The 24,651-nt window shown below is 45.6% G+C and overlaps 1 protein-coding gene across 2 annotated transcripts in view; it reads left to right on the plus strand.

The window, feature by feature from the left end:
- LOC138514123 (protein NEDD1-like) overlaps positions 1 to 24,651 on the plus strand; it is a 1,022,049-nt gene that overhangs the window by 791,703 nt on the left and 205,695 nt on the right. For both annotated transcript variants that reach the window (XM_069629422.1, XM_069629421.1), the window contains exon 9: positions 13,738 to 13,869. In XM_069629422.1, coding sequence (XP_069485523.1) covers positions 13,738 to 13,869 — 132 coding nt within the window. The remainder of the gene's footprint in view (positions 1 to 13,737; positions 13,870 to 24,651) is intronic.

A 24,651-nucleotide genomic window follows, 5' to 3' on the forward strand; every position in this document is an offset into this window, starting at 1 on the left:
TTAACACTGTCATAGTCCTCACTATCTGACCCATTTTCTAGCCAGACCCCTTAGTACAGCGAGGCAGACTACTTGTCTTGCTTCACTCAGTTGTTAAGTAAGACAAGATCATATTTTTCTTCTTTACGATCCTCCCTGTTTCACCTTTTTTTTTTTTTTTACTGTTTACTATGCTTTCTGTTTGTTAGTCTTTTTTGTTTTCCGGTCTAGGCATCTTTTTATTGCCATGCTCACCTTCACCCTTTTCAATATTTCAATAGTCTGGAGTGGCATGTCATCCTCCATTTCTATGGTAACAAAAGATGTGGGGTTTGCCTAATCTGCCAGAGCTAATCGAGCAATAGTATTAACATCAACACCTAGGCACAACTCTGTGAAGTTACATAGGTTTATACATGAAGAAATAAACTACAGGACAGACCATAAAACTTAGACTATCCTCATTTAGGGCCGGGTCTTCTTATCTATAGATCCCAGATCTATCCACGTGTGTGCGCTCTGCCAGTCCCTATAGTTCAGGGCACAGAAAAGTAGGTGCCTGTTAAGGTTCAGTGCACCAGAAAGTCTGTGCGTATTGTGTGGCAGTAACTGAGCAATATTCAGTTACTAGTTGGTGAAAATTGGTGCGAGCAAATAAGTATTATTTGCCCAGACAGTAACCTAAAAATCAAAGGTAGTTTTTTTGTTTACATTGAATTATCACAAGAACATCAATTTTCAGACCATGACTGACAGTTGAAACACATAATCAAAGTAGTCAAATTCAAATAATGACATAAAGAATAATGGAAGTACACAAACCAATAGAAACAAATTAAATTGTTACATGACAATACAGTCTAAAGTTGTACAAAACCAGTGCAAATGTACAGTAACAACCTGCCTGACTTCCTACCACTTGTCATAGGATGCCGTAATCGTGCGAAAAGAGTTGTACAGGGCTATGTTAATTGCACATATGAGTCATGCCATCTATTTGGCCGACTGTCATTTTCTACAGTCTTCCTACCACAGTTCACTAATTGTTCAGGTAGTTCGGGGGCATGCAGCTCTATTACTTGCCAAAGCCTATGGGTCATGTAACCCTCTTATGGGGGTTTAGTTAGTTACGTTTTTTTATTTATACCGCGCGCCGAACCCTGGAGTAACTGGGCACCGGAGACTTGGAGGAGGTTACAGCATAGTATAGACATGCAATAAAATAGTAAGTGCAGTGACCGGGTTACATGATGGTCGACAAAGGAGACAAGTACATTAAGTAGTGTGTCAGATGGCGGTGGAATTCTTGTTTGCGAGCCATGATTTTGTTTTGGCTCTAAAAGTCCAAAAGGAGGGTTCTGCTCTAAAGTTCAGCGGTATAGCATTCCATTATTTGGGGGCTAGGACCGGGAAGCTGGAGCCGCCGGCTTTTTTTAGGGAGAATTTGGGGACGGATAGGCAGTGTGAGTATGGCGGTCTGGTTGGTCTGGTTGAAGTGTGTTTAAAGAACTTGTCTGCTAAGTATTTGGGGCATCATTGGATAGGCATTTGTGGATGATGACGAGGGATCTGGGAGTGATTCTGTCTCATACAGGGAGCCACTGTGCATCTTGTCTAATGCTGGAGATGTGTGCGTGTCGCGGATACTCAGGGCGGCTCTGAGGGCATTATTCTGTAGCATCTGCAGTTTGTTCAGATTGCGTTCTGAGGTGCAGAGAAAGAGAGTATTGCAGTAGTCAATTTTTGAGAGCACTAGCGCTCTGGCTAGAGTAATGCAGCTGGATGGTGAAAGGAAGGGTTTGCAGGCATTGATGAGCTTATTTGTATAAGCTGTGGCTGTGGCGTTCACCTGTCTTTTGAGCGAGAGTGTGGAGTCTAGATAGACCCCAAGAGTTTTAATTTCTTTGGCCACAGTGATTAGGTTACCGTCTATGTTGATAGAAGCATAACGGGGGTCCAGTTTGTTTAGCCGTGGTTGGGAGCCGACAAGGAGCAGCTCAGTTTTCTCGTCATTGAGGTATTAGCCGTGTTCTGCTATCCAGGCTTAGGAGGGGTAGGAGAGATTGTTCAAGTCTTTAATCTGCATGTACTAGTGCAAGAGAAATTGTTAGGGTCTTTAATCAGCCAGCGTGAAGGCATGGGAACATATCCAATTTTGAAGTCGAGAGCTATTAACTCATAAGCAAGTGGTCCCCCATAGTTGTCACGTTTCAGCCGTCTATAATATTCTATACCGCCTAGAATTTGCCTCAATATTCAAGCTTCTCAGAAATGTATGTGATCATTTAAATGATACCCTCAATTGCGCCAAAGACGACTTTTCTTTTTGTTGGTCTTTTTTGTTTTCCAGTATGGGCATTTTATTATTGCCATGCTCACCTTCACCCTTTTCAATAGTCTGGGGTGGCATGTCATCCTCCATTTCTATAACACAAGGGTTGGTAATATCATTGCCTCTCGGTGATACCACTGTCTCTGAATTTTCCAGGTCTTCAAAAGTCCTTCCAAAAGCATGGCCAATTTCAGAACCCATCACGAGTATCACTTAGTGTGTGTATTTATTTCTAGCTACTTCACAACATAATTAGAGAGCATTGTGATGTTTTGACACTTCTCTTAGATCGTCATAGTCTCACTGACTGGAGCGCAAGAAGCAGTGCCGAGATGGAATTATCCTCTACAATAGAAATATCATTAGGCAGTTCTCTCATTTCCTGAACATTTCCTGGAGTTATAGCCATAGATCTCTCCTTTTCCCTTGTTATGGCTGGTGAAACTGTAATTGTATGGCCAAACCGTGCAGTTGTATTGGAGAGAAAACTGGTTCCATGCTCTTTGGCATCCACTTCAAGGCCGCTGCATGGCAGGAGAAAGGAATTCTCTATATCCTCTAGCGCCCTCAAGCTATTGACAGGGGGCAAATTCGTAACGGCCTCAGTTGCATCTCTAGGACCACTCTCTGGACATTTGCCGCCACAAGGTAGTATTTAATAAAAAACCAACATATATTTGGTTTTAATGCCAGGGGTCTTATTAGTTTCCTCTAAACCCAGCATTTCCCCTAGCATAACCATCTCCATCACAGTTGGTGTTTCTTCTGTTCCCACAACGGACTGCATTTCGGGGTTAGTAGCTATACCCCTTCAGCTTGTATTTCCCCATTAAAACACTCTGAGCTAATTCAAGGAGAGCACTGTGCAGGTAGCATGCCTTGCCTACCTCGCGGGAGCACAAAACTCTGTTCTGCCACAGTCACAAACACACCAGGTCCCCTGCTGCTTCCTCTGCCTCATCCTCTGCTTCCTCCGATCAGAACCTCTCATGTATCTACCCGAGCGCCTCCTGCTATTGATAGTGTACCACTAGAGGAAAGGACCCACCATCATGATGGAGAGCATGAAAGAGAACACCAAGCTGTACCTAGCAGGCCGTTTCTGATGGCTGCCTCAGAACCTCCTCAGATTTGACTGTATCCCTCTAATACTGTGAAAACTTCACTGGCTCCCCCTCCCCCCAGGTTTATAGTCCTAACTGCATGTATCCCCTACAAAGCAGTGTCAAGAGGAAGACCAACACGCTTGAAGGCTAAACACCATATCTCTGGAGGCTGTCGCACCTCACGTAGAAAAACGATCAAAAGGTTGGAGTCTAAGCTAGCCCGTAAAGAGAAAACTTGCAAGCAGTCCCTCTCTTGCCATGCCCCTATCACGTGGAACTCAATTCTTGCAGAGGAGTGAAATGTCCCCACCAACCTTCTGTTCTGCAAAACTCTAAAAACGCAGCATTTTCAACAACAGCAAATGGACGAAGAACAATTCCTCTCCCCTCCAACAACAGTACTGTGCTACTGTATAAAATGCCAAACCCAATGCTGGCACCCAGCCGCTCCTCAACTATGTTTGTGCTATAAGAAATAAAATAAATATCATATAAGGAGTTTAACCATGTCAGAAGAGTATCTTATTCTAGGATATTACAAGGCTAAAAGACTGGATGTTGAATTGATGATATGCCTCTTCTTCTCTTCATTATGTGAGATGTTTAGTTCTTTATAGCTTTTGAAAAAGTACAATGAATTTTATTTGACAAAATACATTATAGAGACTAGCATTGTCTTGCCTAGGCCTACCCCACTCTTCTACAGGACCAAATCTCACTGAAAGAAACAAAGCTCCTTGGCTATTTTGCAGGGACAAGAGAGGAAGATAAAGGCATCATCTCAAATGACCACTAGAAAAATAGAATACAACGATAAAGGATTCCTCGTTTAACAGGCTAAACGCCTACATGCAATGCAGAACATTTCTTCTAGCATAGTGTGTTTTGGCAATGCAGTTAATTTTCATTCTCCAGCATTGGATCCTTCATAGTGTCAGAATCCGAGGTAGTAGAACCTGAGGTTGTACCCGAAGCGTAGCCGTTGAGTTCTTCCTACCAATGTAACCCTCTGGATACACACAAGGTAAAATACAGAGGGATCAATTAGTCGAAAGATAAGGAACACCACACGAAGGACCAGGCACTGCAAAGGAACATGAGCAAGTTACTTGGAGAGTCGATCTCAAAGTGTGCAAGGAACAAGACATAAACACAAAGCACTGACCAGTGTTACCAACAACTCTTCTTATCTGTTCTGGGTCACATCAAAGCACAAGACTGGGATTGTATTGAGCAATCTAGAAAGACATAATGGATGAAGGGAGAGATTATAGGAGCAAGAAATATGGACATCAGGTGCAGAGACTTACCAATATAGATTTTTGGAGTGTATTCCGGTACCAGCGGCGCATCCAGTGTATTCTGTTCCTAACCCGACAGCACGAGGACGCCTAAGCGATTACAGGAAGTCTCTAGTCCAGTTCTACCCCCTCGCAACGAGGACGCCTAACGGCTTAAGCGCAGGTAGTGGACAGTCTCAAGTTCCAGCGCTCTAAGGTAATACACTAGGGTGTTGCTGGTGTCTCGCAGGATAGGAGTGAAGGAAAAAAGTTGGCAATCCAGGTAGTTGAAGTATGGTGAGTTTTCCTGATGATATAAACAAGTTGAAGTTGCTGGTGAACACGAACCCATAACAAATACTGAAGAGTAGTCCAAATAACGTTCCGGGATCATTAACAACCGAATCAAAGCATGTGGAGTTGGCAGGCAAGCGGGAGGTCAGGAGACAGGCCGAGTTCGGCACACATGAAAGAAAGCAATTCCAAATCGACAGGCAAGCGGGAAGTCTGGAGGCAGGCTGAGTTCGGCACATGTGAAAGCAAACAAATCCAAATCGGTAGGCAAGCGGGAAGTCAGGAGGCAGGCTGAGTTCGGCACACGTGAAAACAGATAATTCCAATTCAGCAGGCAGAGGTGTAGTCGGTATGACGGTCCGGGTCTCAAAGGATCACAGAGGTACAAAGCAAGGTAACAGGAGCAAGGTAGGAAATCACATGAGACAAAAAACGAAGCAGAGCAGATCTGCAATTCTTTCTAAATCAGAAGCGGCGATGTGAGCAACCCAGAAGTATTTAACAGGTTGCAATGGAGCCCAAACTCCACGCCTTCAGCGTTTCCCACTGTAGTGTGAGTGTAATGGAGGCCAGATTCGCCATGGCAACATGTGTCCATTAAGCCTATGGAATCATGTGCTGTGGAGATGAAGCGGAACATTAGATGACCGTACAAGCAGTGGTCTTTTGCTATACAAGCACCATCTTAAGCCCGGACACCTATTTCTGATTGATAGGGAATGGGTTGATGTAGGAAGAATCCTGACACTTAGATTCACATATTGTCTGAATATTCCCCATGGATAATTTGAGAATCCTCCTTCATATTAAATTAGTTTACCTTTACATTTCTAAACTGCTTGTCACTTTAGTGCTCTATTAGACATTTTGGGTCATATTGCCCACAGCCCATAGACGGTCTCCCTTAGCTCCAGCCCTCAAGGCCATCTCCATATTTTTTACCGCACAGTCAGTGTTGGGAGTCCTCGAAAGAAATCAGTCTTTCGATGATTTAGTCTATTCTTCATTTTTTATTATCGAGAACCTCATTGTTTGATTCTCTGTGTTCCTCTACCTATGGCTGTCGAATTCCAGTCCATTCCGTCGCCTCTGGGATAGCTGTTCCTACCGCTGAGACCTTCAGAAATCTGACTGTGGCACTATGGCAGATGCACAGAAGAAAAGCCTCTTCAAGGCATGCTCCACATGTCACCTCAAGAATGTGTACATCTAGGATTTTCATGACGAATGCCTATGTTTCCTGTATCTGGATCATGATATGAATGGCTGTTCCATCTGCCAGTCATTCTCCTCCAAGACTCGGAAAGATCGCCACAGGAGGTTAGTCATTTGGTTGGATTATGGTGCTTCTGACCCTACCTCAGTCCAAAGTTATGCGTCTGTGTGGCAGAGCAGATCCCTTGAGCGCACTCACTCATCCGTGGTTGAGGTCCCACAATGATTCTACCCAAGGGAGTAGAGTAAAGAAGGGACATACTTCACATGCTCGGATGCTCCATCGATGGCAATTCCATCGGCTACCAACACTCCGGTGACAGTTGCTTCATCCAAATGTTCATCTACAAAGCATCCCACTTCATAAAAACAATGTTCATCCACGACACTCGCTCTGCACCTGCCTCATAGATTACCTCATCGGCGGTCTAAGTCCACATAGTCGACCATCACCCCATCAACTACCAAGCTGACACTGACCTCTTAGACATTTTCTACGGTGCATAAATCCTTAACCAGTACCGCCACCTCATCTACCACCAAGACGTATGTCTCAGTGCTCAGGCTCGAGATCCATCATCTGTGCTGTCGTTCCTTCCCAGGCCGACCTGTATGCAGCCACTTTTTTCTCATTGACATTGTATGTGCCACCTGTGGTTCATTGCCCAGCTATGGCCCCACCTGAGGAGATTTTAAGGCATGGAGTGGAATCAGACTTGGATGTGCAAGATGGAGTCTTCTCAGATGATGATGATGAAGGTATGCTTCCGACTACTGTTGTGCCACCCCCATGTGCTCCTCTGGCATCTAAGCATGTTCTTTGTCAAGAACCATCTCCCAGTGTCGCTCCACACCTTTGCACCAGGCTCCTATATAATCTGAGCCTCTGCCAAAACCTTTACAAACCCCTACTCCTTCGGGGGTCTCAGGATGTCTCTTGAACATCTTGACCACTTTGCAGACCATAGTATCGGAGCTTAAACAACGGCTCCCTACCTGCCTTTGCCACTTCCTCAAGGTCCTCGTGTCTTCCCTGTAGAACAAGGGCTAATTCTACCACCACCATCTGGACATCCCTCTCGGGTCCTATTCCTTCCTCAAGTTAAACTCACAGATACTGACACATATGACTGCCTCTCTTACTGATGGTTCTCCTCATACTGATAGAGCTGATGAGTTGATGATCTGGTGCCAGGGGGTGGCAAGGCAGCTGAACTGCTACCCAGCGATTCCACATGGTTGAAATTGGCTCTTTTCAGACCCTCTTGTCTCTGGCTGTGAAGCTATCCGATCTGCTTCCTAAGAAACACAGAAAGGAATGCTTCCTTTTATGAACGGTGTGACTCCACAAGGAAGTAGCCATTCCAGTTCTGGAAGATATTTGGGAGAATGGTCTGCTTGTTATGAGAAACCCCTTCACTGCACCACCAAAAATAAATTGCTTCGAGAAAAGGTTTAATGCTCCGAGTCTGCCCCAAAGTTCCTCAATATTCAATCTAGTCAAGATTCCATCGTCTGCGCAGCGGCGCAGAAATGCTTTGCAAACCCTTCTTACCCTTGTATGAAACTTCCGGACAAAAAGGCAAAGCAGTTGGACGCTTTTGAAAAGCATGCCATCTCCACTGCTGCTACCACTATCAATGCAGCAAACTCTATGGCCATTTTCTGCCTGTTATGACCGGGTGTTCTGGTATAAATTGGCCGTTATTATTGTTTTCCTACAAGATGACAAGAGAGATAAGGCGCTAACCCTCTTGCATGAAGGTGTGGCTGCTTTAGACCATGCCATTTCCGTCACTGTGGATATCTGACACCGGGTTCAGGCAAATTGGTAATGGAGCTGTGTTGCGCCAACAGCATTTGGTCAAGTCCACCAAACTTCCCCCTCAGATGTGCAATCCAAGGTGGTTGCCACGCTGTTCGATGGTATTGACTTGTTTGGCAAGAAGGTGGATGACACTCTCCAAGGCTGACATGGACACTGTTCATTCTCTGGGAACTTTGCAGCAGCAGTGCCAGTGATTTTGGTCTAATAAATCTCGTTTTCCTAGGACATCGAAGGACTGCAGGTCATCCTAATGTTCCTAAACATCACCACCAGGCACCTCCCAAGAGAGTTATAAAGGAAGATACCAAGACTATCAAGGAAATCGGCATCGTGATAGGCCAAAATTCAGGCTCCAAAGCAGGCCTGACCAAGCCCCAGTTCCGGCACCCCACTTCCGCAACCTGTGGGAGGCCACTTTCCAATTTAGTCACGCAGTGGACTGCTATCACCACAGACAAATGGGTGTGGTCCCTCATTCGACACAGCTATACTCTAGAGTGTATTGGCCATCTTCCATCCATCCATTCCTCCTGTGCCAAAGACTGAAAAACATCTGCCATAGCTTCTCCGTAAGGAGCAATGCCTCCATGCCAAGGGAGTAATTGAGCCCATTCCAACTCAACTACACGGCACAGGAGTGCACTCCAGATTCTTTCAGGTCAACAAAGAAATTGGCAGGTTGGAGGCCCATACTCGACCTATTCAGACTCAATAAGTTCCTATGGTCCCAAATTTCTTGCATGGTATTGCTCCAGCACATGTTGAGCCATCTGCATAAGGGACACTTCCTTTCCTACCTACACCTGGAGGATGCATTCTTCCACATCCCAATCCATCGGTGCCATAGGCATTTCCTTCACTTCACTGTAGCAGGACAACATTACCATTTCAAGGCCTTGACCTTTGGACTAAAGTCTGCACCAAGAATATGCACTGAGCATCTCGCAGCCCACCGCTGTTCAGTGATTCACGTTGACCCATATCTGGATGACTGGTTGGTGAGAGCTGCATCGCTACCACGAGCGGTCCGACATACAGAAATGACAATCCTCTGCTTGACGTCACTAGAATTCTCGTAGACTTATGATTAACTTCATCACAGAGCACTCTGTTCTAGGGTCATGTCTAAACACGTTCTTTCTTTTGCTGCCACACCTTTGAAGCAGAGGTTTAAGTCTTTCTACTGGCACAGCCGTTAGCTGCTTCAGTCCGCACTCTCAAATCCCTACTAGAGATGTCATTTTTCATCCCATTTAATTCCACACTGCAGACTGCAAATGAGACCCCTTCAGGAATTCCTAGATGCCCGTTGCCAACAAATTGTCAGGTTCCTGGTAAGACCAGATTCATCCGACTCGTCCCTTTTGCAACACTCTCCACTAGTCCCCATCTCACTTAAGGTGCCCCCTTTCGCTTTCCAGATCATGACATCACAGTCACGACAGACGCTTCACTGGATGGCTGGGGGAGCATACCCGGGTCAGTTCCATGCGTGTGGCCTCTGGTTGCCTGACGAAAAGAAGCTTCACATCAATGTCTTTGAGTTAGGTGCTGTGTCCTGGGTCCTGAAGTCATTCAGACCTTAACTGCAACACTGGGTGTTTTGCATCTTCACAGACAACACAACCAACATGTTTTATATTTGCAAACAAGGGGGCACCCGCTCACCGGTACTGTCAGCAGAAGCTCAGGAGCTGTGGTCATGGGCTCGGACACAAAATAGGTTCTTAATTCCCTTTCACCTACCAGGGATCCACAATACAGTGTCTAATTCCCTCAGCAGGCAACTCCAATTCTGCCACGAGCTGGAACTTCTGAAGACCATGTTCTCTGGATCTTCTTCAGGTGCAGGATTCCGAAAGTGACTGCAACAAACAAGAACTGCAAAGCATTTGTGAGCAGATTCCATCAGATGGGGAGTCTGGGAGATGCATTTTCCTTCCTGTGGGACAGAATCTTCCTCTCCGCCTTTCCCCCGATCCTGCTTGTACCTTGGGTGCTCAGTGTGCTCAAACAGCAACGGTGCAGAATTATCCTAGTAGCCTCTGCTTGGCCATGACAAATCTGGTACTATGATCTCCTGCAGCTCTCTGAGGGCCCTTCCATCAGGTTGCCTCCTCTCTTCAACCTTCTCTCCAGAAAAAGGGGGGTCCATGTTACATCACAATCCAGCATCTCTCCGCTTGACAGCCTGGCTCCTGTATCCCTAGAATGTGTGAATTTACCTCTGCCTCCAGACTGCCGAAATATCTTAGCCTTGGCCCTGGCACCATCTACACTGTCCTGCTACAAGAGCAAGTGGAAACAATTTGCCATCTGGTGTGCAGTTCATTGTCTCAAACCTTTTCAAGTACAGATGCCAGATGTCTTGCTGTTCTTACTGTCTTTGGCCAAAGCTGGTTTAGCGCACTCTTCCATAAGAGTGCATTTGGCTGCAATTTCATGTTTTACACGATCTCCAAGTACGCCGTCTCTATGGTCTCATACACTTGTAAAAGAATTCCTCATGGGACTGTTTCACTGCTTTGCTCCTGTCTGAGCTAGTGCTCCAGCCTGGGTGGTCCTGTGCAAGCTAATGGGCCCTCATTTCGGACCTTTAAAAAAAAGCCTCTTTGAAGTTTTTCTCCAGGAAAACCACCTTTCTGTTTGCCATCACTTCTGACAGGCAAGTAGGCGAAATTCTGCCTCTTTCCTGAAAATTTCCTTACCTGGCATTTAATCAATCAAAGGTGGTCCATCGCACTAACCCCTCCTTCATGCCAAAGGTTCTGTCTTTTTTTCACCTTAATGAACCTATGGTTTTGCTTGTGTTCTTTGGTTCTCCTTGATCGCCTGGTGAACGATCCTTGCATTCTCTGGATGTGGTCTGAGCCCTAAAGTTCTGTGCGGCTCGCACTAAGGACTTCCGCAAGACATCACAATTGTTTGTGGCTTTTGGTTCTTCCTGCAAGGGCAACACCCTTTTATAGTCTTCTATAGCAACATGGTTGCCGGCGGGTATTTCAGACTGTCATCAGCAGGCTAACAGACCCCCCTTCCGGACAGGCATATAGCACACTCGACAAGGGTTGTGGCTGCTAATGCAGATTTCTTATCTGGTGTTCCTCCTACTGGATATTTGCTGCGCAGCCCCCTGCAGGTCTGGTTATACCTTTGAGGTTCTACTGCATTAATAGGGACTCAAGGGAGGAGTTCCGTGTCGGCCAGGCAGTGCTATGAAACCTGTTGAGGTAATTGTCTCTGAGGTGAGTTGTTTCCTTCAGTTAATCTGTACCTCCACCCTAGTGGTCTTTATGTATGTACTGTTTTATTATAATATTCAAACAGCATGTGATTCTATGAAAGATCCAATGCTGGACAAGGAATAAGTTACTTACTTGTAACTCCTGTTCTCCAGCATTGGTATCTTTCATACATTCACATGCGACCCGTCCATTTAACACGCTCGACTCTTCTTGGCTTATATTGCCACTTCACATGCACAATGCCAAATTTGAAGATGATCTCTAGGGGTGGAGTTAAGGGAGACACATCTATTGGCTGTGGGCAATATGATCCAAAATGACTCTAATAGAGCACTAAAGTGACGAGCAGTTTATAAATGTAAAGGTAAGCTGCTTTAATGTTACGGAGGATTCCCAGCCTATCATCAGGGAATATTCAAACAGCATGTGACTCTATGAAAGATACCACTGCTGAAGAGCAGTAGTTACAGGTAAGTAACGTATTCCTTATGACCGTCATGCACCAACTTGGCCAACTTGAGGCTTGAACCATCCTCTAAAAATAACTGGTCATGTGACCATAGCAATAGTTCACCTTTATAGGTATTCACACAACATCATCACATTGCTCCCCCTTCTGTCTTCTTTTGGAATAGTGGCATGTTTATAGAGAGGACTCTGAAGGGAAAAGGGTTGTACAATTATGGGTTATGCGACTTCAGCCGATTGATAGTTAAATGCTTCTGTGCCAAAGTATCTGCATTTGTTCTCTGAAATTGGAAAGTTGTTCAGGGCCCTAGTTTGTCACTGGACAAGAAACTTCGCAGAATTATTGTTGCAGTTTTCAAAAGTGGTTTCATACCAAATGGGGATAGGGTTCATCACTTTCTCCATCCCCGGCCCTCCGGTTTTCATCCCTGTTCACCATGCAGAGTACCCCAAGACTCTTGTCTCTCCCACGCTGTATAATATTTTTACTAAGCCTCTCTTTGACCTCCTAGATGCTGAGGGCATTATTTACACATATTATGCAGATGACACACAAATCCTCCTCCCACTATCGGGCAACTACACTCAAGACGCTGCCCTGTTAAACTCCACATACACCACCATGCAGGCACGAATGGCGACCCATGGCCTCTGCTTCAACAACGAAAAGACGGAACTACATCTAGTCAGATCACACTCAATCCTAAACAAACTGGACGCAGATTACACTGCCTTCAACATAGACGGCACGATGATCATAGTATCAACGGCTGTGAAGACCCTTGGGGTTTACTTAGATTCCACCGTCTCCCTCTCTGGTCAAGTAAATGCCATATCCTCCTCTGCAGCATATGCCAGCAAACTCCTCATCGCAGCCAGACCCTATCAATCTGAAGATAACTATTGCACGAGCGGTGGTAGGGGCAAAATTGAATTACTGCAACATCCTTTTCGCCGGCACATCCTCCCACAATATACACAAGCTCCAGACGATTCAAAATATTGCTTTACGGGGGGCATTAAACATACCCAATCATCACCATATATCTGAAGCCAGGAAAGCAGTACACTGGCTACAAATATGGCAAAGAATCTGCTTGAAGACACTCACCATTACACACAGGTGCATATCAAAAGTGGCCCCACCATATCCAGCCCAAACATGTGTTATCCAACAAACGGTAGGGCTACCAGAACACCCTACACCCAGAGACTGGTCCTACCAAAATTGAAGCGAACCAGAGCGGGAGGCTCAAGTTTCCATGTCCTTGCTGCAAAACAATGGAACGCCCTCCTGCAGCCCTTAAGAGCGGAAAAATCTTACTGGCCTTTCGAAAAAAGCCCTAAAACACGGATATTTGCCTAGATCAGTAGTCTGGGTGTTGAAACTGTACCGGTCTCTGTCACCTATGAATGAACACTGCCATGATTGTACCTGCATGTTTACCTATTCATACCTACCACTGTCTAACGTTCACCTATTCATATGTACCACTATCTAATCTGAACTAAGTACTTTCCCAGCCGACGGGGCTCCATGTAACTGGATTGTAGTGCCCCAATGCCCCAGGGTTTGTGTGTGCTTTATAAATGCAAAAATAAATAAATTGTGTTTAGTCCTATTTTTGCCTCTGTTTCTAGCTCTCCTTCAGATTGCCAGTTAGTCTTTAAATATGAAGAACAATTTGTTATAAGTTAGCTGCCACTTGGGAGTCATGAATGGATTCTGTGGTGCACCTATCCAATCATTATTTGTATTGTGTCCTACAGTAAATGTATTTATTTCACCCCATAAAACATTTGGTGCACTCATACAATAGTTGTTTGAATTGACAAATGAATGTTGGCTTCCTTACGATGATTGTGTAAGAATAGTTAGACTAGCTTGCAATGTCAGATTTATTTTATTAATGCACATTTATTTTTCAGATTTTATCATGTGCTTTGCAAACAACTAAACGTGTTAATGTACTGTTTTATTTGGCTGCAGGAATGTGTCGCAGAGCGAGTCTAGATGTTCTATCTTCAATGGAAAAAGATTTTGTGAAATATATGGATTTACACATCACAAATCTATATGGGAGAAGCAGTTTAGGTGATCTGTTTTCTCCTGCAAGAGAAGGTAAGTTTACGAATGTATGTTTCATATTGGTGTTGTCTAATAGAAATATGTGAGTACTGCAAGCACCAGACCTATGGCAAACATGCCAGCACCAGACCTATGGCAAACATCAGTCAACACTTCAACATCAGTGGGAAGTCTCCTTGTTGATGGACCTATGTTTATTTTGGTTGTTGTAAAAGGCTACTTGGTCGCTTCTCAGAGAGGTTATGGCAAGTGCATACTGTCCCATGATAGGGTGTGGACAAGGGCAATGTGCTCTTTCCCTGGAAGATGCACTTGCATATCAGCTACTTCTCCTTTTCTTTGTCAGGATGAGTGTGTGCTCCCCTTTACCCTGCTGTGCCAAAATACATGGGAAGCCTGAGAAACTGCAGACTTGTTGCATCCTAATCAGTACCTGGCCGATTGGCTCTTTCTCACCTTATACGTTCAGCAATGGCTTTCCATTTAAGAGGGCCTGTAAGGAAAGGCGTTCTTCTGGAACACAGGCATGTATTTTATTTAAATATTTTCTTAGAATTCTACAATTATTCAGAACTAATGTAAAATGTATGCAAAGGTGGTGGCTACGTTTGTGACCATGAAGGCCGAATAGATGAGCTCCGCCAGGCTTGGGTCTCCCTGTGAGGTAGTCACCCTGAGTCATATGATGGATGGGCCTAGTCCCTGGCACAGATTGGTGGAGAACAAACACCCTGAGTCGGTGAGATCGGGAGAATTAGCGATGGGCACAATCAACTGAGCCATGCTACGCAGCCCACGGTGGCAGAAACCCGCCCAAGAATTGGAACAGTGATATGGAGGCCCACGCAAATCTTGGGGAAAAAACAGGGAGGGCTGCAGTGAAAGTCTTAGCATGACCAACCTATTTAAGAGGCAACGCAGTGAAACATCGAGGATAGCCTTTCTGGCTGACAATATAGATGTGTATGGCTTCTAAAGGCACTCTGCCCAGGGAAACTGTGAGGTTGTGCACAGGGAGTAACCCACAAAAGCTGAGCAAGAACTGCGGAATTAAATTTGCAGGTGACTTCTGTTTGATGTAGTCCCATGGAGAACGAGTGAGAGGCAGAAGATTTGGCCATCTTTTGGGGCCATTTCGCATCAGGCCCACACTGGATGATGTGACATGCCAACCTAGAATTTTGCAGAGAGTGACCACCCCACCTCCCCCAATGCTGCACCTATTAGAAGGTTGTAGATTGGCCCATACACTGCAATTCAGCCACAAGAGCCTTTTGGCATTGTCCTGGTACTTTGTTCCTTAGCATGATCGCCCCTATGAGAGCTGAGGCACCAACATTTGATTAATCCTCCTGAATTGGGGGAAAGGCCTAGACCTGCCCAAACCCATAACTTAGTCCTTAGACCCCAACACATTGTTTCTTTTCCCCTTTTGTAATCATCGACAAGCAAATTCAGGGAACTAAAGGTGGGGCGAATGAGGTCAGCAGCAGAGAAACCCAATAAGCAAGACACTGACAATCGTCCAGATTCATTAAACCCAACGCAGAACCTGTTTCTCGACACTCCTCCTACCAAATTGGACTTCCAAAAACTACTCCATAACATACAAGCATAGTAGAACTTACACGCAAATTGTCATATTTGAACATACTAGTTCTCGATGTGGAAAACCGGGTTGATTATATGAAAAATGATCCTGTGAACAGACCTTTAAACCTAGACATTCACGTCACTAATAGCCTTGAATGCATCATCAGACAGAGAGAAAGCATGCCAAATGTTGTGTACAAATATATTGAAGTTGAAACCCTAAAATCCTTAAGAATATTCGTTGGTTTAAATGGGAAGATATGGACAGTACATTGGACAGGCCGAGGCAGGGAAGGGAGGCGAGCATGTGTGGGCTGTCCCCTTCCCTCCCCACGCTGTCCTGGTGGCGGCAAGTCCACAGAGAAAATCAGTGGGCTGAAGCCCGGAAAATATCATGCTATGGAGTTGTTTGCCGCGGGATGTGGCCAACAAGGCAACACTGGCAGGAGCCACGCAGCGGAGGACGGCTGCTATCCCTCGGGATGCTACAAGCGGCAAAACACCTGCCACAAGTGAGAGGGATACCGTGGAGGCTCTAGGAGCTGATATGGCATCCAAAAGTGGAACCTGCACACCACCACAAACCCACCAGGGATTATTATTTAAAAAGAAAGAAATAACAAACCCCAATAAACACTGGGGAAACCTTTAACAGATAAAGCCCTCCATTGAGACCTGAAGGAATACCCATCTCCTGGGAGCCAATATCAACTCCAGGCTAGGCATACGCCAAGATGGGTGCACGCCTTACTAGCCTATATGAAGCCTTCAGAAACCCTTCTAGCAAGGCAAGCTATTGGATAACGGAAGTGGTCAATCCTGGCAGGGGGTGGGCTATAGAAGTGAGTGTGTGAATGGCTTATTAGGGGTTAGTTGGGTGAGGCAGGAGGTGGAAGAGGACATCTGAGAGACCAGAGATGGAAAGTGTGGCAGGAGTATAGAGGTATTGGAGAGAATGGTCTGTCCACTGTTGGAGCGTGGGAGTAAGGAGTGAGTGGAATAACAGTAGAGTAGCAGATTAGTGGTGGAAATAAGAGCTGATAGCGAGAAGTGGTAGTGATAGGCAGTGATAGTGAGAGGTGGGAGTAGAGAAGCGGCAATGCTAGTAGTAATTGGTGGTAGTGGTAGGAGTGGGACAGCAGTGGTAGTGGTAGAAGGCTGCCAGGGCTGACCTCAGATCCCTGTACTCTAAAATAGCCCAGCTCTCAAGAAGTGAATGCACATTATCATTAAACTAAGTTTATTTTACAACAGCCACTCAGAGAGAGGCTAGACAACTGCTTGGAGCTAAACTAACACGAGTCTCTCCTAAACCACAGAACAGATACACTATATATACATTTCCAGAACACGTAACACACTGCTACATTTCCCTCCATGTTCCCTTACAAATCAGTATCCAAAATACAAATGGGTTGGCACTCTACAAGGACATCTAATCCCCACAATCTCATTGGCTGCCTTCCACTGTGGCACCATCCCCTTGAATATACATTTTATCACATTGCAAATACAAGTCCAACCCTCTTCTTTGGTTTCTCCCTGCAAGGCACATAATCCTAAAATGGCTAACACAAAACTCCTTTCATTGAGCACCAAGCGTTCTGACACTCTAAATATGTATTCTTGGCATTCTCTCATGCGCGACCATCACTTCAATTCATGTGGTCTCTGTTCCCATTATAATCTTTTTCCTGTTAACCTTCTCATAGGCCCGTGGTGATTTGCTGTTCCAAGTCACACGATTAAAGTGTTACCCCTAGACTGGCCGTGTCAGGTGGCAGATGCTTCTCCTGCTATTAGTTTAGCAATTTCAAAGCTGGAAACCCTGGGAAATTCTATTTTGATTCCAAATAGCCGTTTCCATGTGGTTTCAGCTGTCACCCAGCTAATCTTGTGGCCATGCAGTTCCCCCAACAAGCTTCTGTGCTTTGTTTATTTTTATGTATGTGTTCTCAAGACTACCGCATATGAAAACCTTTGTGTTTGTGTTAAGTTGCACGATGCGCTCCCATATTATATTAACACAATTATATACTGCTACATGTATGCAAATCTAAAATGCATCCCACTACACAAAAAATAACACTAAAAGTAACCTTTACCAGACCTCAACTATCCTAGATACACGCTAAACTGCAACGTTGTAACAATATTGCATCCATTCTTCATGTTAATATGGAGCGTGTAATGTGAATTTCTCTCTTCTATTTGGATAAAATCAATCTACCCCAACAGGGGTGATGAGAGTAACACCTGGTGACTGGGAAACAGTTAGCCATTCAATTAGGGAAAGCATCTCAAGTCCCAGTCAGAGGACCACCGGTCAATAGAACTAACATTCCCATTACAGACGCCTGGGCTAGGGAGGAGGGGTAATGCTGGGGGAATTCGAGCCATGGAGGGATAGTCCTAGCACCAAAACCTCAAGCCCCGAGACCCATAGAGAATACCCAAATTCAGCATCCTGTCGGTCTATTGGAGGTCAGTAAAAGTCTTTGGACTTCCATCCCAGGTCAGTGGTTCTTTGTGGTGGCCACAACATCAAGTAGTAACATCCAGATCAGTGGGATCCCTAGCCATGCGCAAGACCAAAGATTGAAAGTCCTTTTGCAAGATTTATTTAGAAGTCTCTTTGATTCTGGAAGATGTCAGGAAGGCATGGTATCAAACAGTGAATACAGACACAAGTGATGACAGTCAAAGGGTGTTTATTGAACTTCAATGGGTTGGTTGAATGCATTTCTAAGCCTAAATCTAAGGATGGGAGCAAGCTACGATCATCAAATAATAACGCAGTCCTAGTGGAGTCTCAGTCAAAATATAAGGGCCTATACTAATAAAACCTATTGCTAATCCTTACTTCTACATACAAATGGTGTGGGACAATAATGTATGCAAAAAGAAAAGTGTTCAAGAAGTATGTCCGGATAGTTGAGAACTTGAATTCCCTACCCCACATTTTCAGCACATGGCAAGGCGGCACGTTCAAGCTTCGTACACACTCTGGCTTCTCTGCCACAAGGATACAGTTCAAAGCAAAGGTAACGGGGCCTTCTGCCAAAGACTTTTTCCAATAACAGTCTCTTATTGCAGAGGGCCTGTCTTAATAAACAAGCACAAACGTTCCTTTCTTATCAGGTTTTTCACATTCACAAGTTCTTGCTTCCAGTGTTCATCATGGGTCTTCTTCCTTCAGGCTTGGACCCCTTTTACCACAATGGTCACAATTGGTCTCCCTTGTTCGGGCTCGGACCATGGATCTCCCTCATTCGGGCTTGGGCCCCTTTAGCACAATGTTCTCAATTGGTCTCCATCGTGCGGGATCGAACCATGGATCTCCCTCATTCGGGCTCGGCTCCCTTTAGCACAATGTGCACAATTCAACAAAAACAAGCCAGGGGGTTCACTTCCCCAAGCTTATCTTCCTTTGAGTCACCCTCTGCCGGTTTCTGACCTCTTTTTGGATGTCGAAGACTTTCAAATGTGCGTTGGATTTTTACAAAGACCTTTGCAGGACCACTTCAACTTTGACACAGTTCATCTTTCGCTTTCGCCCTTTTTTGGTAGTTTAATCTTTTTTCTTCACTTCACAGTTCAATTCCCTTTCATTCGCACCCATCGGGTATACGCGTCCACTTCCCTCTTACTCAGATGCATTCTGGTAAGGATCCTCTGCCGGACTCAGCCTTGCAGCCTCCCTCCTGTCTTCCCAAGAGCAACAGACTTCTCTTTCCTGGCAGGCTCCTTTTTAAACCCCTTTGAAAGGTTAATGTGTTGCAGGTGTGCTGCAGGTTGGGCCTGCCTGACCTTGCCTGTCATCGTTAACAGGACAGTCTGTTGTCCAGATGGAAGAGTGTCTTGTGTGTCTTAGTGTTTTGTCAGTACTCCTCATCCTCTCAGTACCGCTGTTCCTCGTCTCAGTGTTTGTGCAAAAAAGGGGGGAGTGGGAGTTGGGAAGTCATCATATCTTACAAAATAGGATGAGACAGAAGTGTTGGCAAGGGGGGGGAATATGGTGTCTCACCATTGGGTGTCCCGACCCCACTCCCCGAGGACCCCACTCAGGTGATCCTCCCGCACTGGTCCACCCGCAGGGACCGGTTCCAAATGCGATGGCCATGCCCTGGCTCCCTGAGTGACAAATCCCCAGGGACTAGCTAGTGAGACACCCTTTGGTTTCTCACAAAGAACAAACCTGGGTTGCTTGCACAGAGTATATTCTACATTACACGAAACAAGGGCTGACCCCTGATGTGCTCACTGAGATTCACTACCATCAGGCCAAAGAGAATATCTTGAAGGCTTCAAGAATATCTGATGAAATTCAACTCAGAGATGCCGGCATAAGATTACATAGACCACTCTAACCACCATGTTAAAATGCTGAAATCTCTGAAACGTACCTCTCTCTTGGCTCAGAAATATAGTAGTCCGATAATGTTGGGACTTCGTTGCTCCCTCCTCTTCATCCACAATGAGCAAGCCTTGTCCACTATTACCCAAACACGCGGTTAGGAAAGATTTCATAATTGTATGTAATTTTCCCCCCATATTGGCAACCCCCACACTTTTTGCTGCTGTTTTACACCCTGATCTAGACTTTGCCAGAGAAGCGCAGCCTTCCGCTGCACTCCTCTGGGCTTTCGCTCAATTCTTATGGGGATACTGACATGCCCTTAAGACCGTCAGTACTGGGAGACTTTGTTTCCCTTAGTCCTTTCCTCATGTTGCAACTTTTGTGTAATATGAAACAAGAGTGCACTGTAACATACTTTACTCCGCTCTTGGGTCTCTAGTCATTCCAAAGGCCCTAGAAACTCTCGCTGGACTTATTATGAACTGTGCAAGTGTGTCACAGACAGGACTGGTGGCTGCTATCGTTTCTATTGTGTTCGGAAACCCTTTTTCGCCATGTTATCCGCGCTTACCACGTTTGGCACAAATGAGTGGCCTGACTCCAAAATGGCCATGCCACGAGGTTCTTTGTCCTGTCCTGCCCTCTGACCGTCTTGCCCCTTCACCTTCCCCAGGTCGAGCCGACCCGGGTCCGTCCATATTTGATCATGCACTTTCCCATGAAACCCAATGCTTTCGCGGGCTTCTGCATGCCTTGTGTGTGCCTCCAGGATGTGGGCAGGGATATCTGTTCCCAATACACATCCTGGGTGCCAGAGAGTCTAGAGTGTCCTGAATGCCTGGGACCACCGTGGTCCGTGATAGGTCCACGTATGGTGTGAGTGTTTGTGAGCAGATCTCCCATTGGGTCCTCTCCGTTTTGGCGTGAAGGGAACTTTGGATAAGAGGAGGCTGAAAACACCACTACCATGTTGATCTCCTGGGTTCACACCGAACGAAGGGATAAGGAGCCAAGTATCCTGCAACAAGAAGCTGAGTCGAGGAACCGCTGGTGACCCGCTGAAGGTTTGGCGCCCTGAACTGCTGTCGTCCTGCGAGACCCCTCGGCATCTGATCGTCCTAGAAGGTCTGCGAAGGTGCTTTGACCCATTGGAATAGTGGGATCGACTATTCCTGGCACCTTCATCAAACCCTGCAAGTAAGCCTCTTCGGAAGTGTCCCTGGGCCAACCAGTGGGCTGACCAGCTTGCGCAGAACTCTTTGCTCTATCACCGCCGCCGTTTCGGGGAAGCCCTCGAACCTTGGTCTACTGCTTGCTCTGCGTCCACGGCACCCTCACACCGAAATTCGTACACTTGGCATTCCCAGGTCTGAAGTGAGACGAGTGCGCCCGGACCAGAGTAAACGCGGTTGCCGTGTTGCCCTGCTGCGGTAACAGCCTGTGCACGTCCGCTGCATTTGGGACACCCTCTACCCTGCATCCTGCAACGCAGAATCTACACGGTGTCGAGACATCCTGATCATCGCAGCTGAACCTGCCAGCAACATGAACTGAACTGGAGAAGTCTGGGTCTGCCTGCATCAGGGACCGGTGAGTAGTCCATACCCTAACCGGTGGGCCCTCGCGCAGGAGCCCGTTTCTTTTCTACCGCTGTTGCGAAATAGCGACTCTATCCCGCACTCTCACCCTGCCTCTGCCCACAAGTGGAGGCCTTGCTTGAGTAGTGGGGACTTGTTCTGCATAGCTTCATTCACCTTCCTGAACGGCCCAAGACCCTTGAAGAGTCCTTACTTTATCCTTTGGCACCAGCGCGTGCAGGTACTTTTGAGCATAAGGCTCCTCTCTTCGTAGGGCTCGGACTTCCTCCTAGTTGGGTGTATTTCAGATGTCGAACTGGGTCTAATGATTACTTGCACTGCCTCTTTTCCTCCCCATCTAGGTGGTCTACATATTACATGCTCATAACTCCTTAGACCCCTCGGTCTTGTATATATATTGTATTGATTGTGATGTGTTGGTTTACTTTAGTATTATTGTGATTCTTTGCTATGGTCGATGTTACAAAGGCCTTGTAATGTGTGTCTCTTTTTAATATAACACCTGTCTGGAGTAATTTGTAGGTGTCCTTGCTTTGTGTGCTCATTGAGGTCTTTCCGTCACCCTCACCGCTCTTGAGACTTAGTCTTGACCGCTGCCATCGCTACCCTGATTGGTCTGGCTTGTCCAGAGGTCACCCTGTTCCAAGAAACTAGGCTGGCCTTCTGAACCTCTGCCCCTCCAGGTCCGAGTTCAGAAATCCATCTTAACACACGCTGAGCAGCTTATACATCCCATGCACCAGAAATGTGTTGAGGAGCCCCCTTCCGATGCATCACCCAGAAAGACCTTGAAGGGGCCTGAGGGGGATGGTCCTGGGCCAGAAATCTTCAGCGGGGAATAGTTCCTTAAGCATAAACAGAGGTCATGTGACTCTTGTGTAATCACTCATTATTGCTTGTAAGCCCCCTGCTCTGGCTCTATCTAGTAGGGTTCCCTGAGGTTGTAGGCTTTTCTGTCCGGTGCATGATTATTTCTTTCTTGTAACTCAACCGCCGAGATCTTTATATGTGCTCTCAAGGGGTGCGAGCAGACCTGGTGGGATTGCCCCATGTATTTGAACAAGCTCCGTCATTTTTTTGCTTTTGCTGGGAAATGTTTGTGGGATTTAGGTTGGAGATATAAGTTCTTGTTCAGATTTCTGCTTGGTACATGGGATGGAGTATGATATCTTATTCGTTCAAGTGCATGCTCAGATGCCGCTAAGACTTTAGTAGTATAGATTTCCTTACAGCCCCAATCCATGATTAATATCCCTATTGTGACACTGAACATTTAGGGATTAAACTCCCAAATGAAACATAGGGGTATCCTCTGTAACCTGCAAAACTTAAGCACTGGGTTGAGGTTTTAAGACACCCATGTTTCGTCATGAAGAATGTGGCTAAGTAGTACACTTTTATTTTCCGAATGTTTTCCCTTTAGAGTCCAGAAAGAAATGGGGGCAACACTGTTGGTAACCAAAGATGTTGCATTCACAAATTTGACAAGGTCGGCAATCTGACCTTGTCAAGAGGGATGGCTGACCTGCCAGCGTGGAAGCCAGAGCCAGTCCTACCCCAGAGGGGGGGTGGATGTCAGTTAAGAGAGAAGCAGTATCTGTCCCCACATGGCTGCTTGTATAGGAATAGTGCCACTGTGAATCGCCCTATACCTCTACAGCCAAATGCTTGCAAGTTTCCTTTCATTGCAAGCATCCACATGCAGCAAACGCCTGGGCAGACCACCTACAAGATTACAGTCCACCAGAGCATCCTGGTAGATTACTCCAATCGTCAGATTGCTCTGACCAGTGGGAAGAGAAAGGTCTGTAGAGTGGAGCAGCAGAGAATCTGCACGGCCATAAGGAATGATGTGTGCTGCCAGATGACATCTGTGCATGCCGTGCTCCAGCAGCTACAATGGATCTCCACAATAGAGACTAATACAATTGTGCTGCAGAGCAGCTTTCTGAAAACCCCAAGCCCCCCACCTGCATGCTTACCACAGACCTATCCACAGAGCAGTTCCTTAACACGAACAAGAATGATTCTCAATGCTGTGCAGATGGGTCTCTAATCACCTTAACCCAAACCAGGCCCACCACTTAAGAAACAAGTGCACATTTATATGTAAAGCAAGTTTATTGTACAATCAGCCGGGAGGAGCTAGATGACGCTGTAGAGTCAAACTAACCCGAGTCACCCTGAACCACACAAAAACTTCACATTATATACATTTTGCAATAGTTTAAACACTTCCACATATTTTTACAAATCACCCCCCCACACATGATTGATCAAACCTATACAAAAAAATCCAATATTTTCTAATTCCCATATTCTCATTGGTCACATTCATTTATCTAAAGTATCAGCTCATGTTTGTAGCACACCCCTTTCCAGGAGTCTTCCTTGGCAGGTTGTGACATCACATAGTTACAAATAGTTACACATTTATACGTAAAAATAATTAATTACAAGTTCCAGCTGGCACATGGTTTGCAAGGACACTTCAAACAATATGGGGAGGGGGGAAAATAAATAAGTTTCCTTAGAACTGGTGATAACTATTTCACCCACCCAGCCTTTCTGGCATTGTTGTTTCATTATAATCTAAATGACTATCAATTCAACACGCATGACCTCCGGATATAACCAGAGCAAACAATCGAAACCCATAAAGTATGGGTCAACATTGCCCTTAATGTCTCTTCACCCCAGGTTTATTGCTCAGCCACGAAAATATGTCTGTACCTAGCTGAACAATGAATAATAGGCTCTGATGTATTGCCAATACCTAAAAACCCAACCTGGCTGTAACTGACCATCAGATAATGTCATGGCTACTCATTGCTTTCCCTCTGCCTCCTACCTTGAAAAAAAGTGTTCCCATTCACACAGAGTTCACCTTGCAAAACCCTGACTGCTTGGTCAAACTATGAAAAAGCACACGGCATACAGATCTGTACATTTTCACCATGTACCCCAAACTGTCCCAAACATATGTCCCTTGAGACCTGTTGGTGCATGCATGTTTTAAAACTATTGCATCCTCTTCACAGTGGTTTCTTCATGACAAATCTCCTTTCTGGCATGCGCATTATGAAGCTCCTCGTTGTCCAGTTTCTAGGCGCTTCATGGCACATCATACCTATATTGCATTGGTCATTGGCGGTTTTGAGATCTTGCTGTGTACATGCAAATCTAAATGTATCAACATAAACACAAAGTAACACTAAATTTAACACATATCCCATTCTCATTAACTATGCTAGATACATGTAA

This window comes from Ambystoma mexicanum, chromosome 12 (assembly GCF_040938575.1).
Source record: "Ambystoma mexicanum isolate Mex_15411 chromosome 12, UKY_AmexF1_1, whole genome shotgun sequence".
Classification (NCBI taxonomy): domain Eukaryota; kingdom Metazoa; phylum Chordata; class Amphibia; order Caudata; family Ambystomatidae; genus Ambystoma; species Ambystoma mexicanum.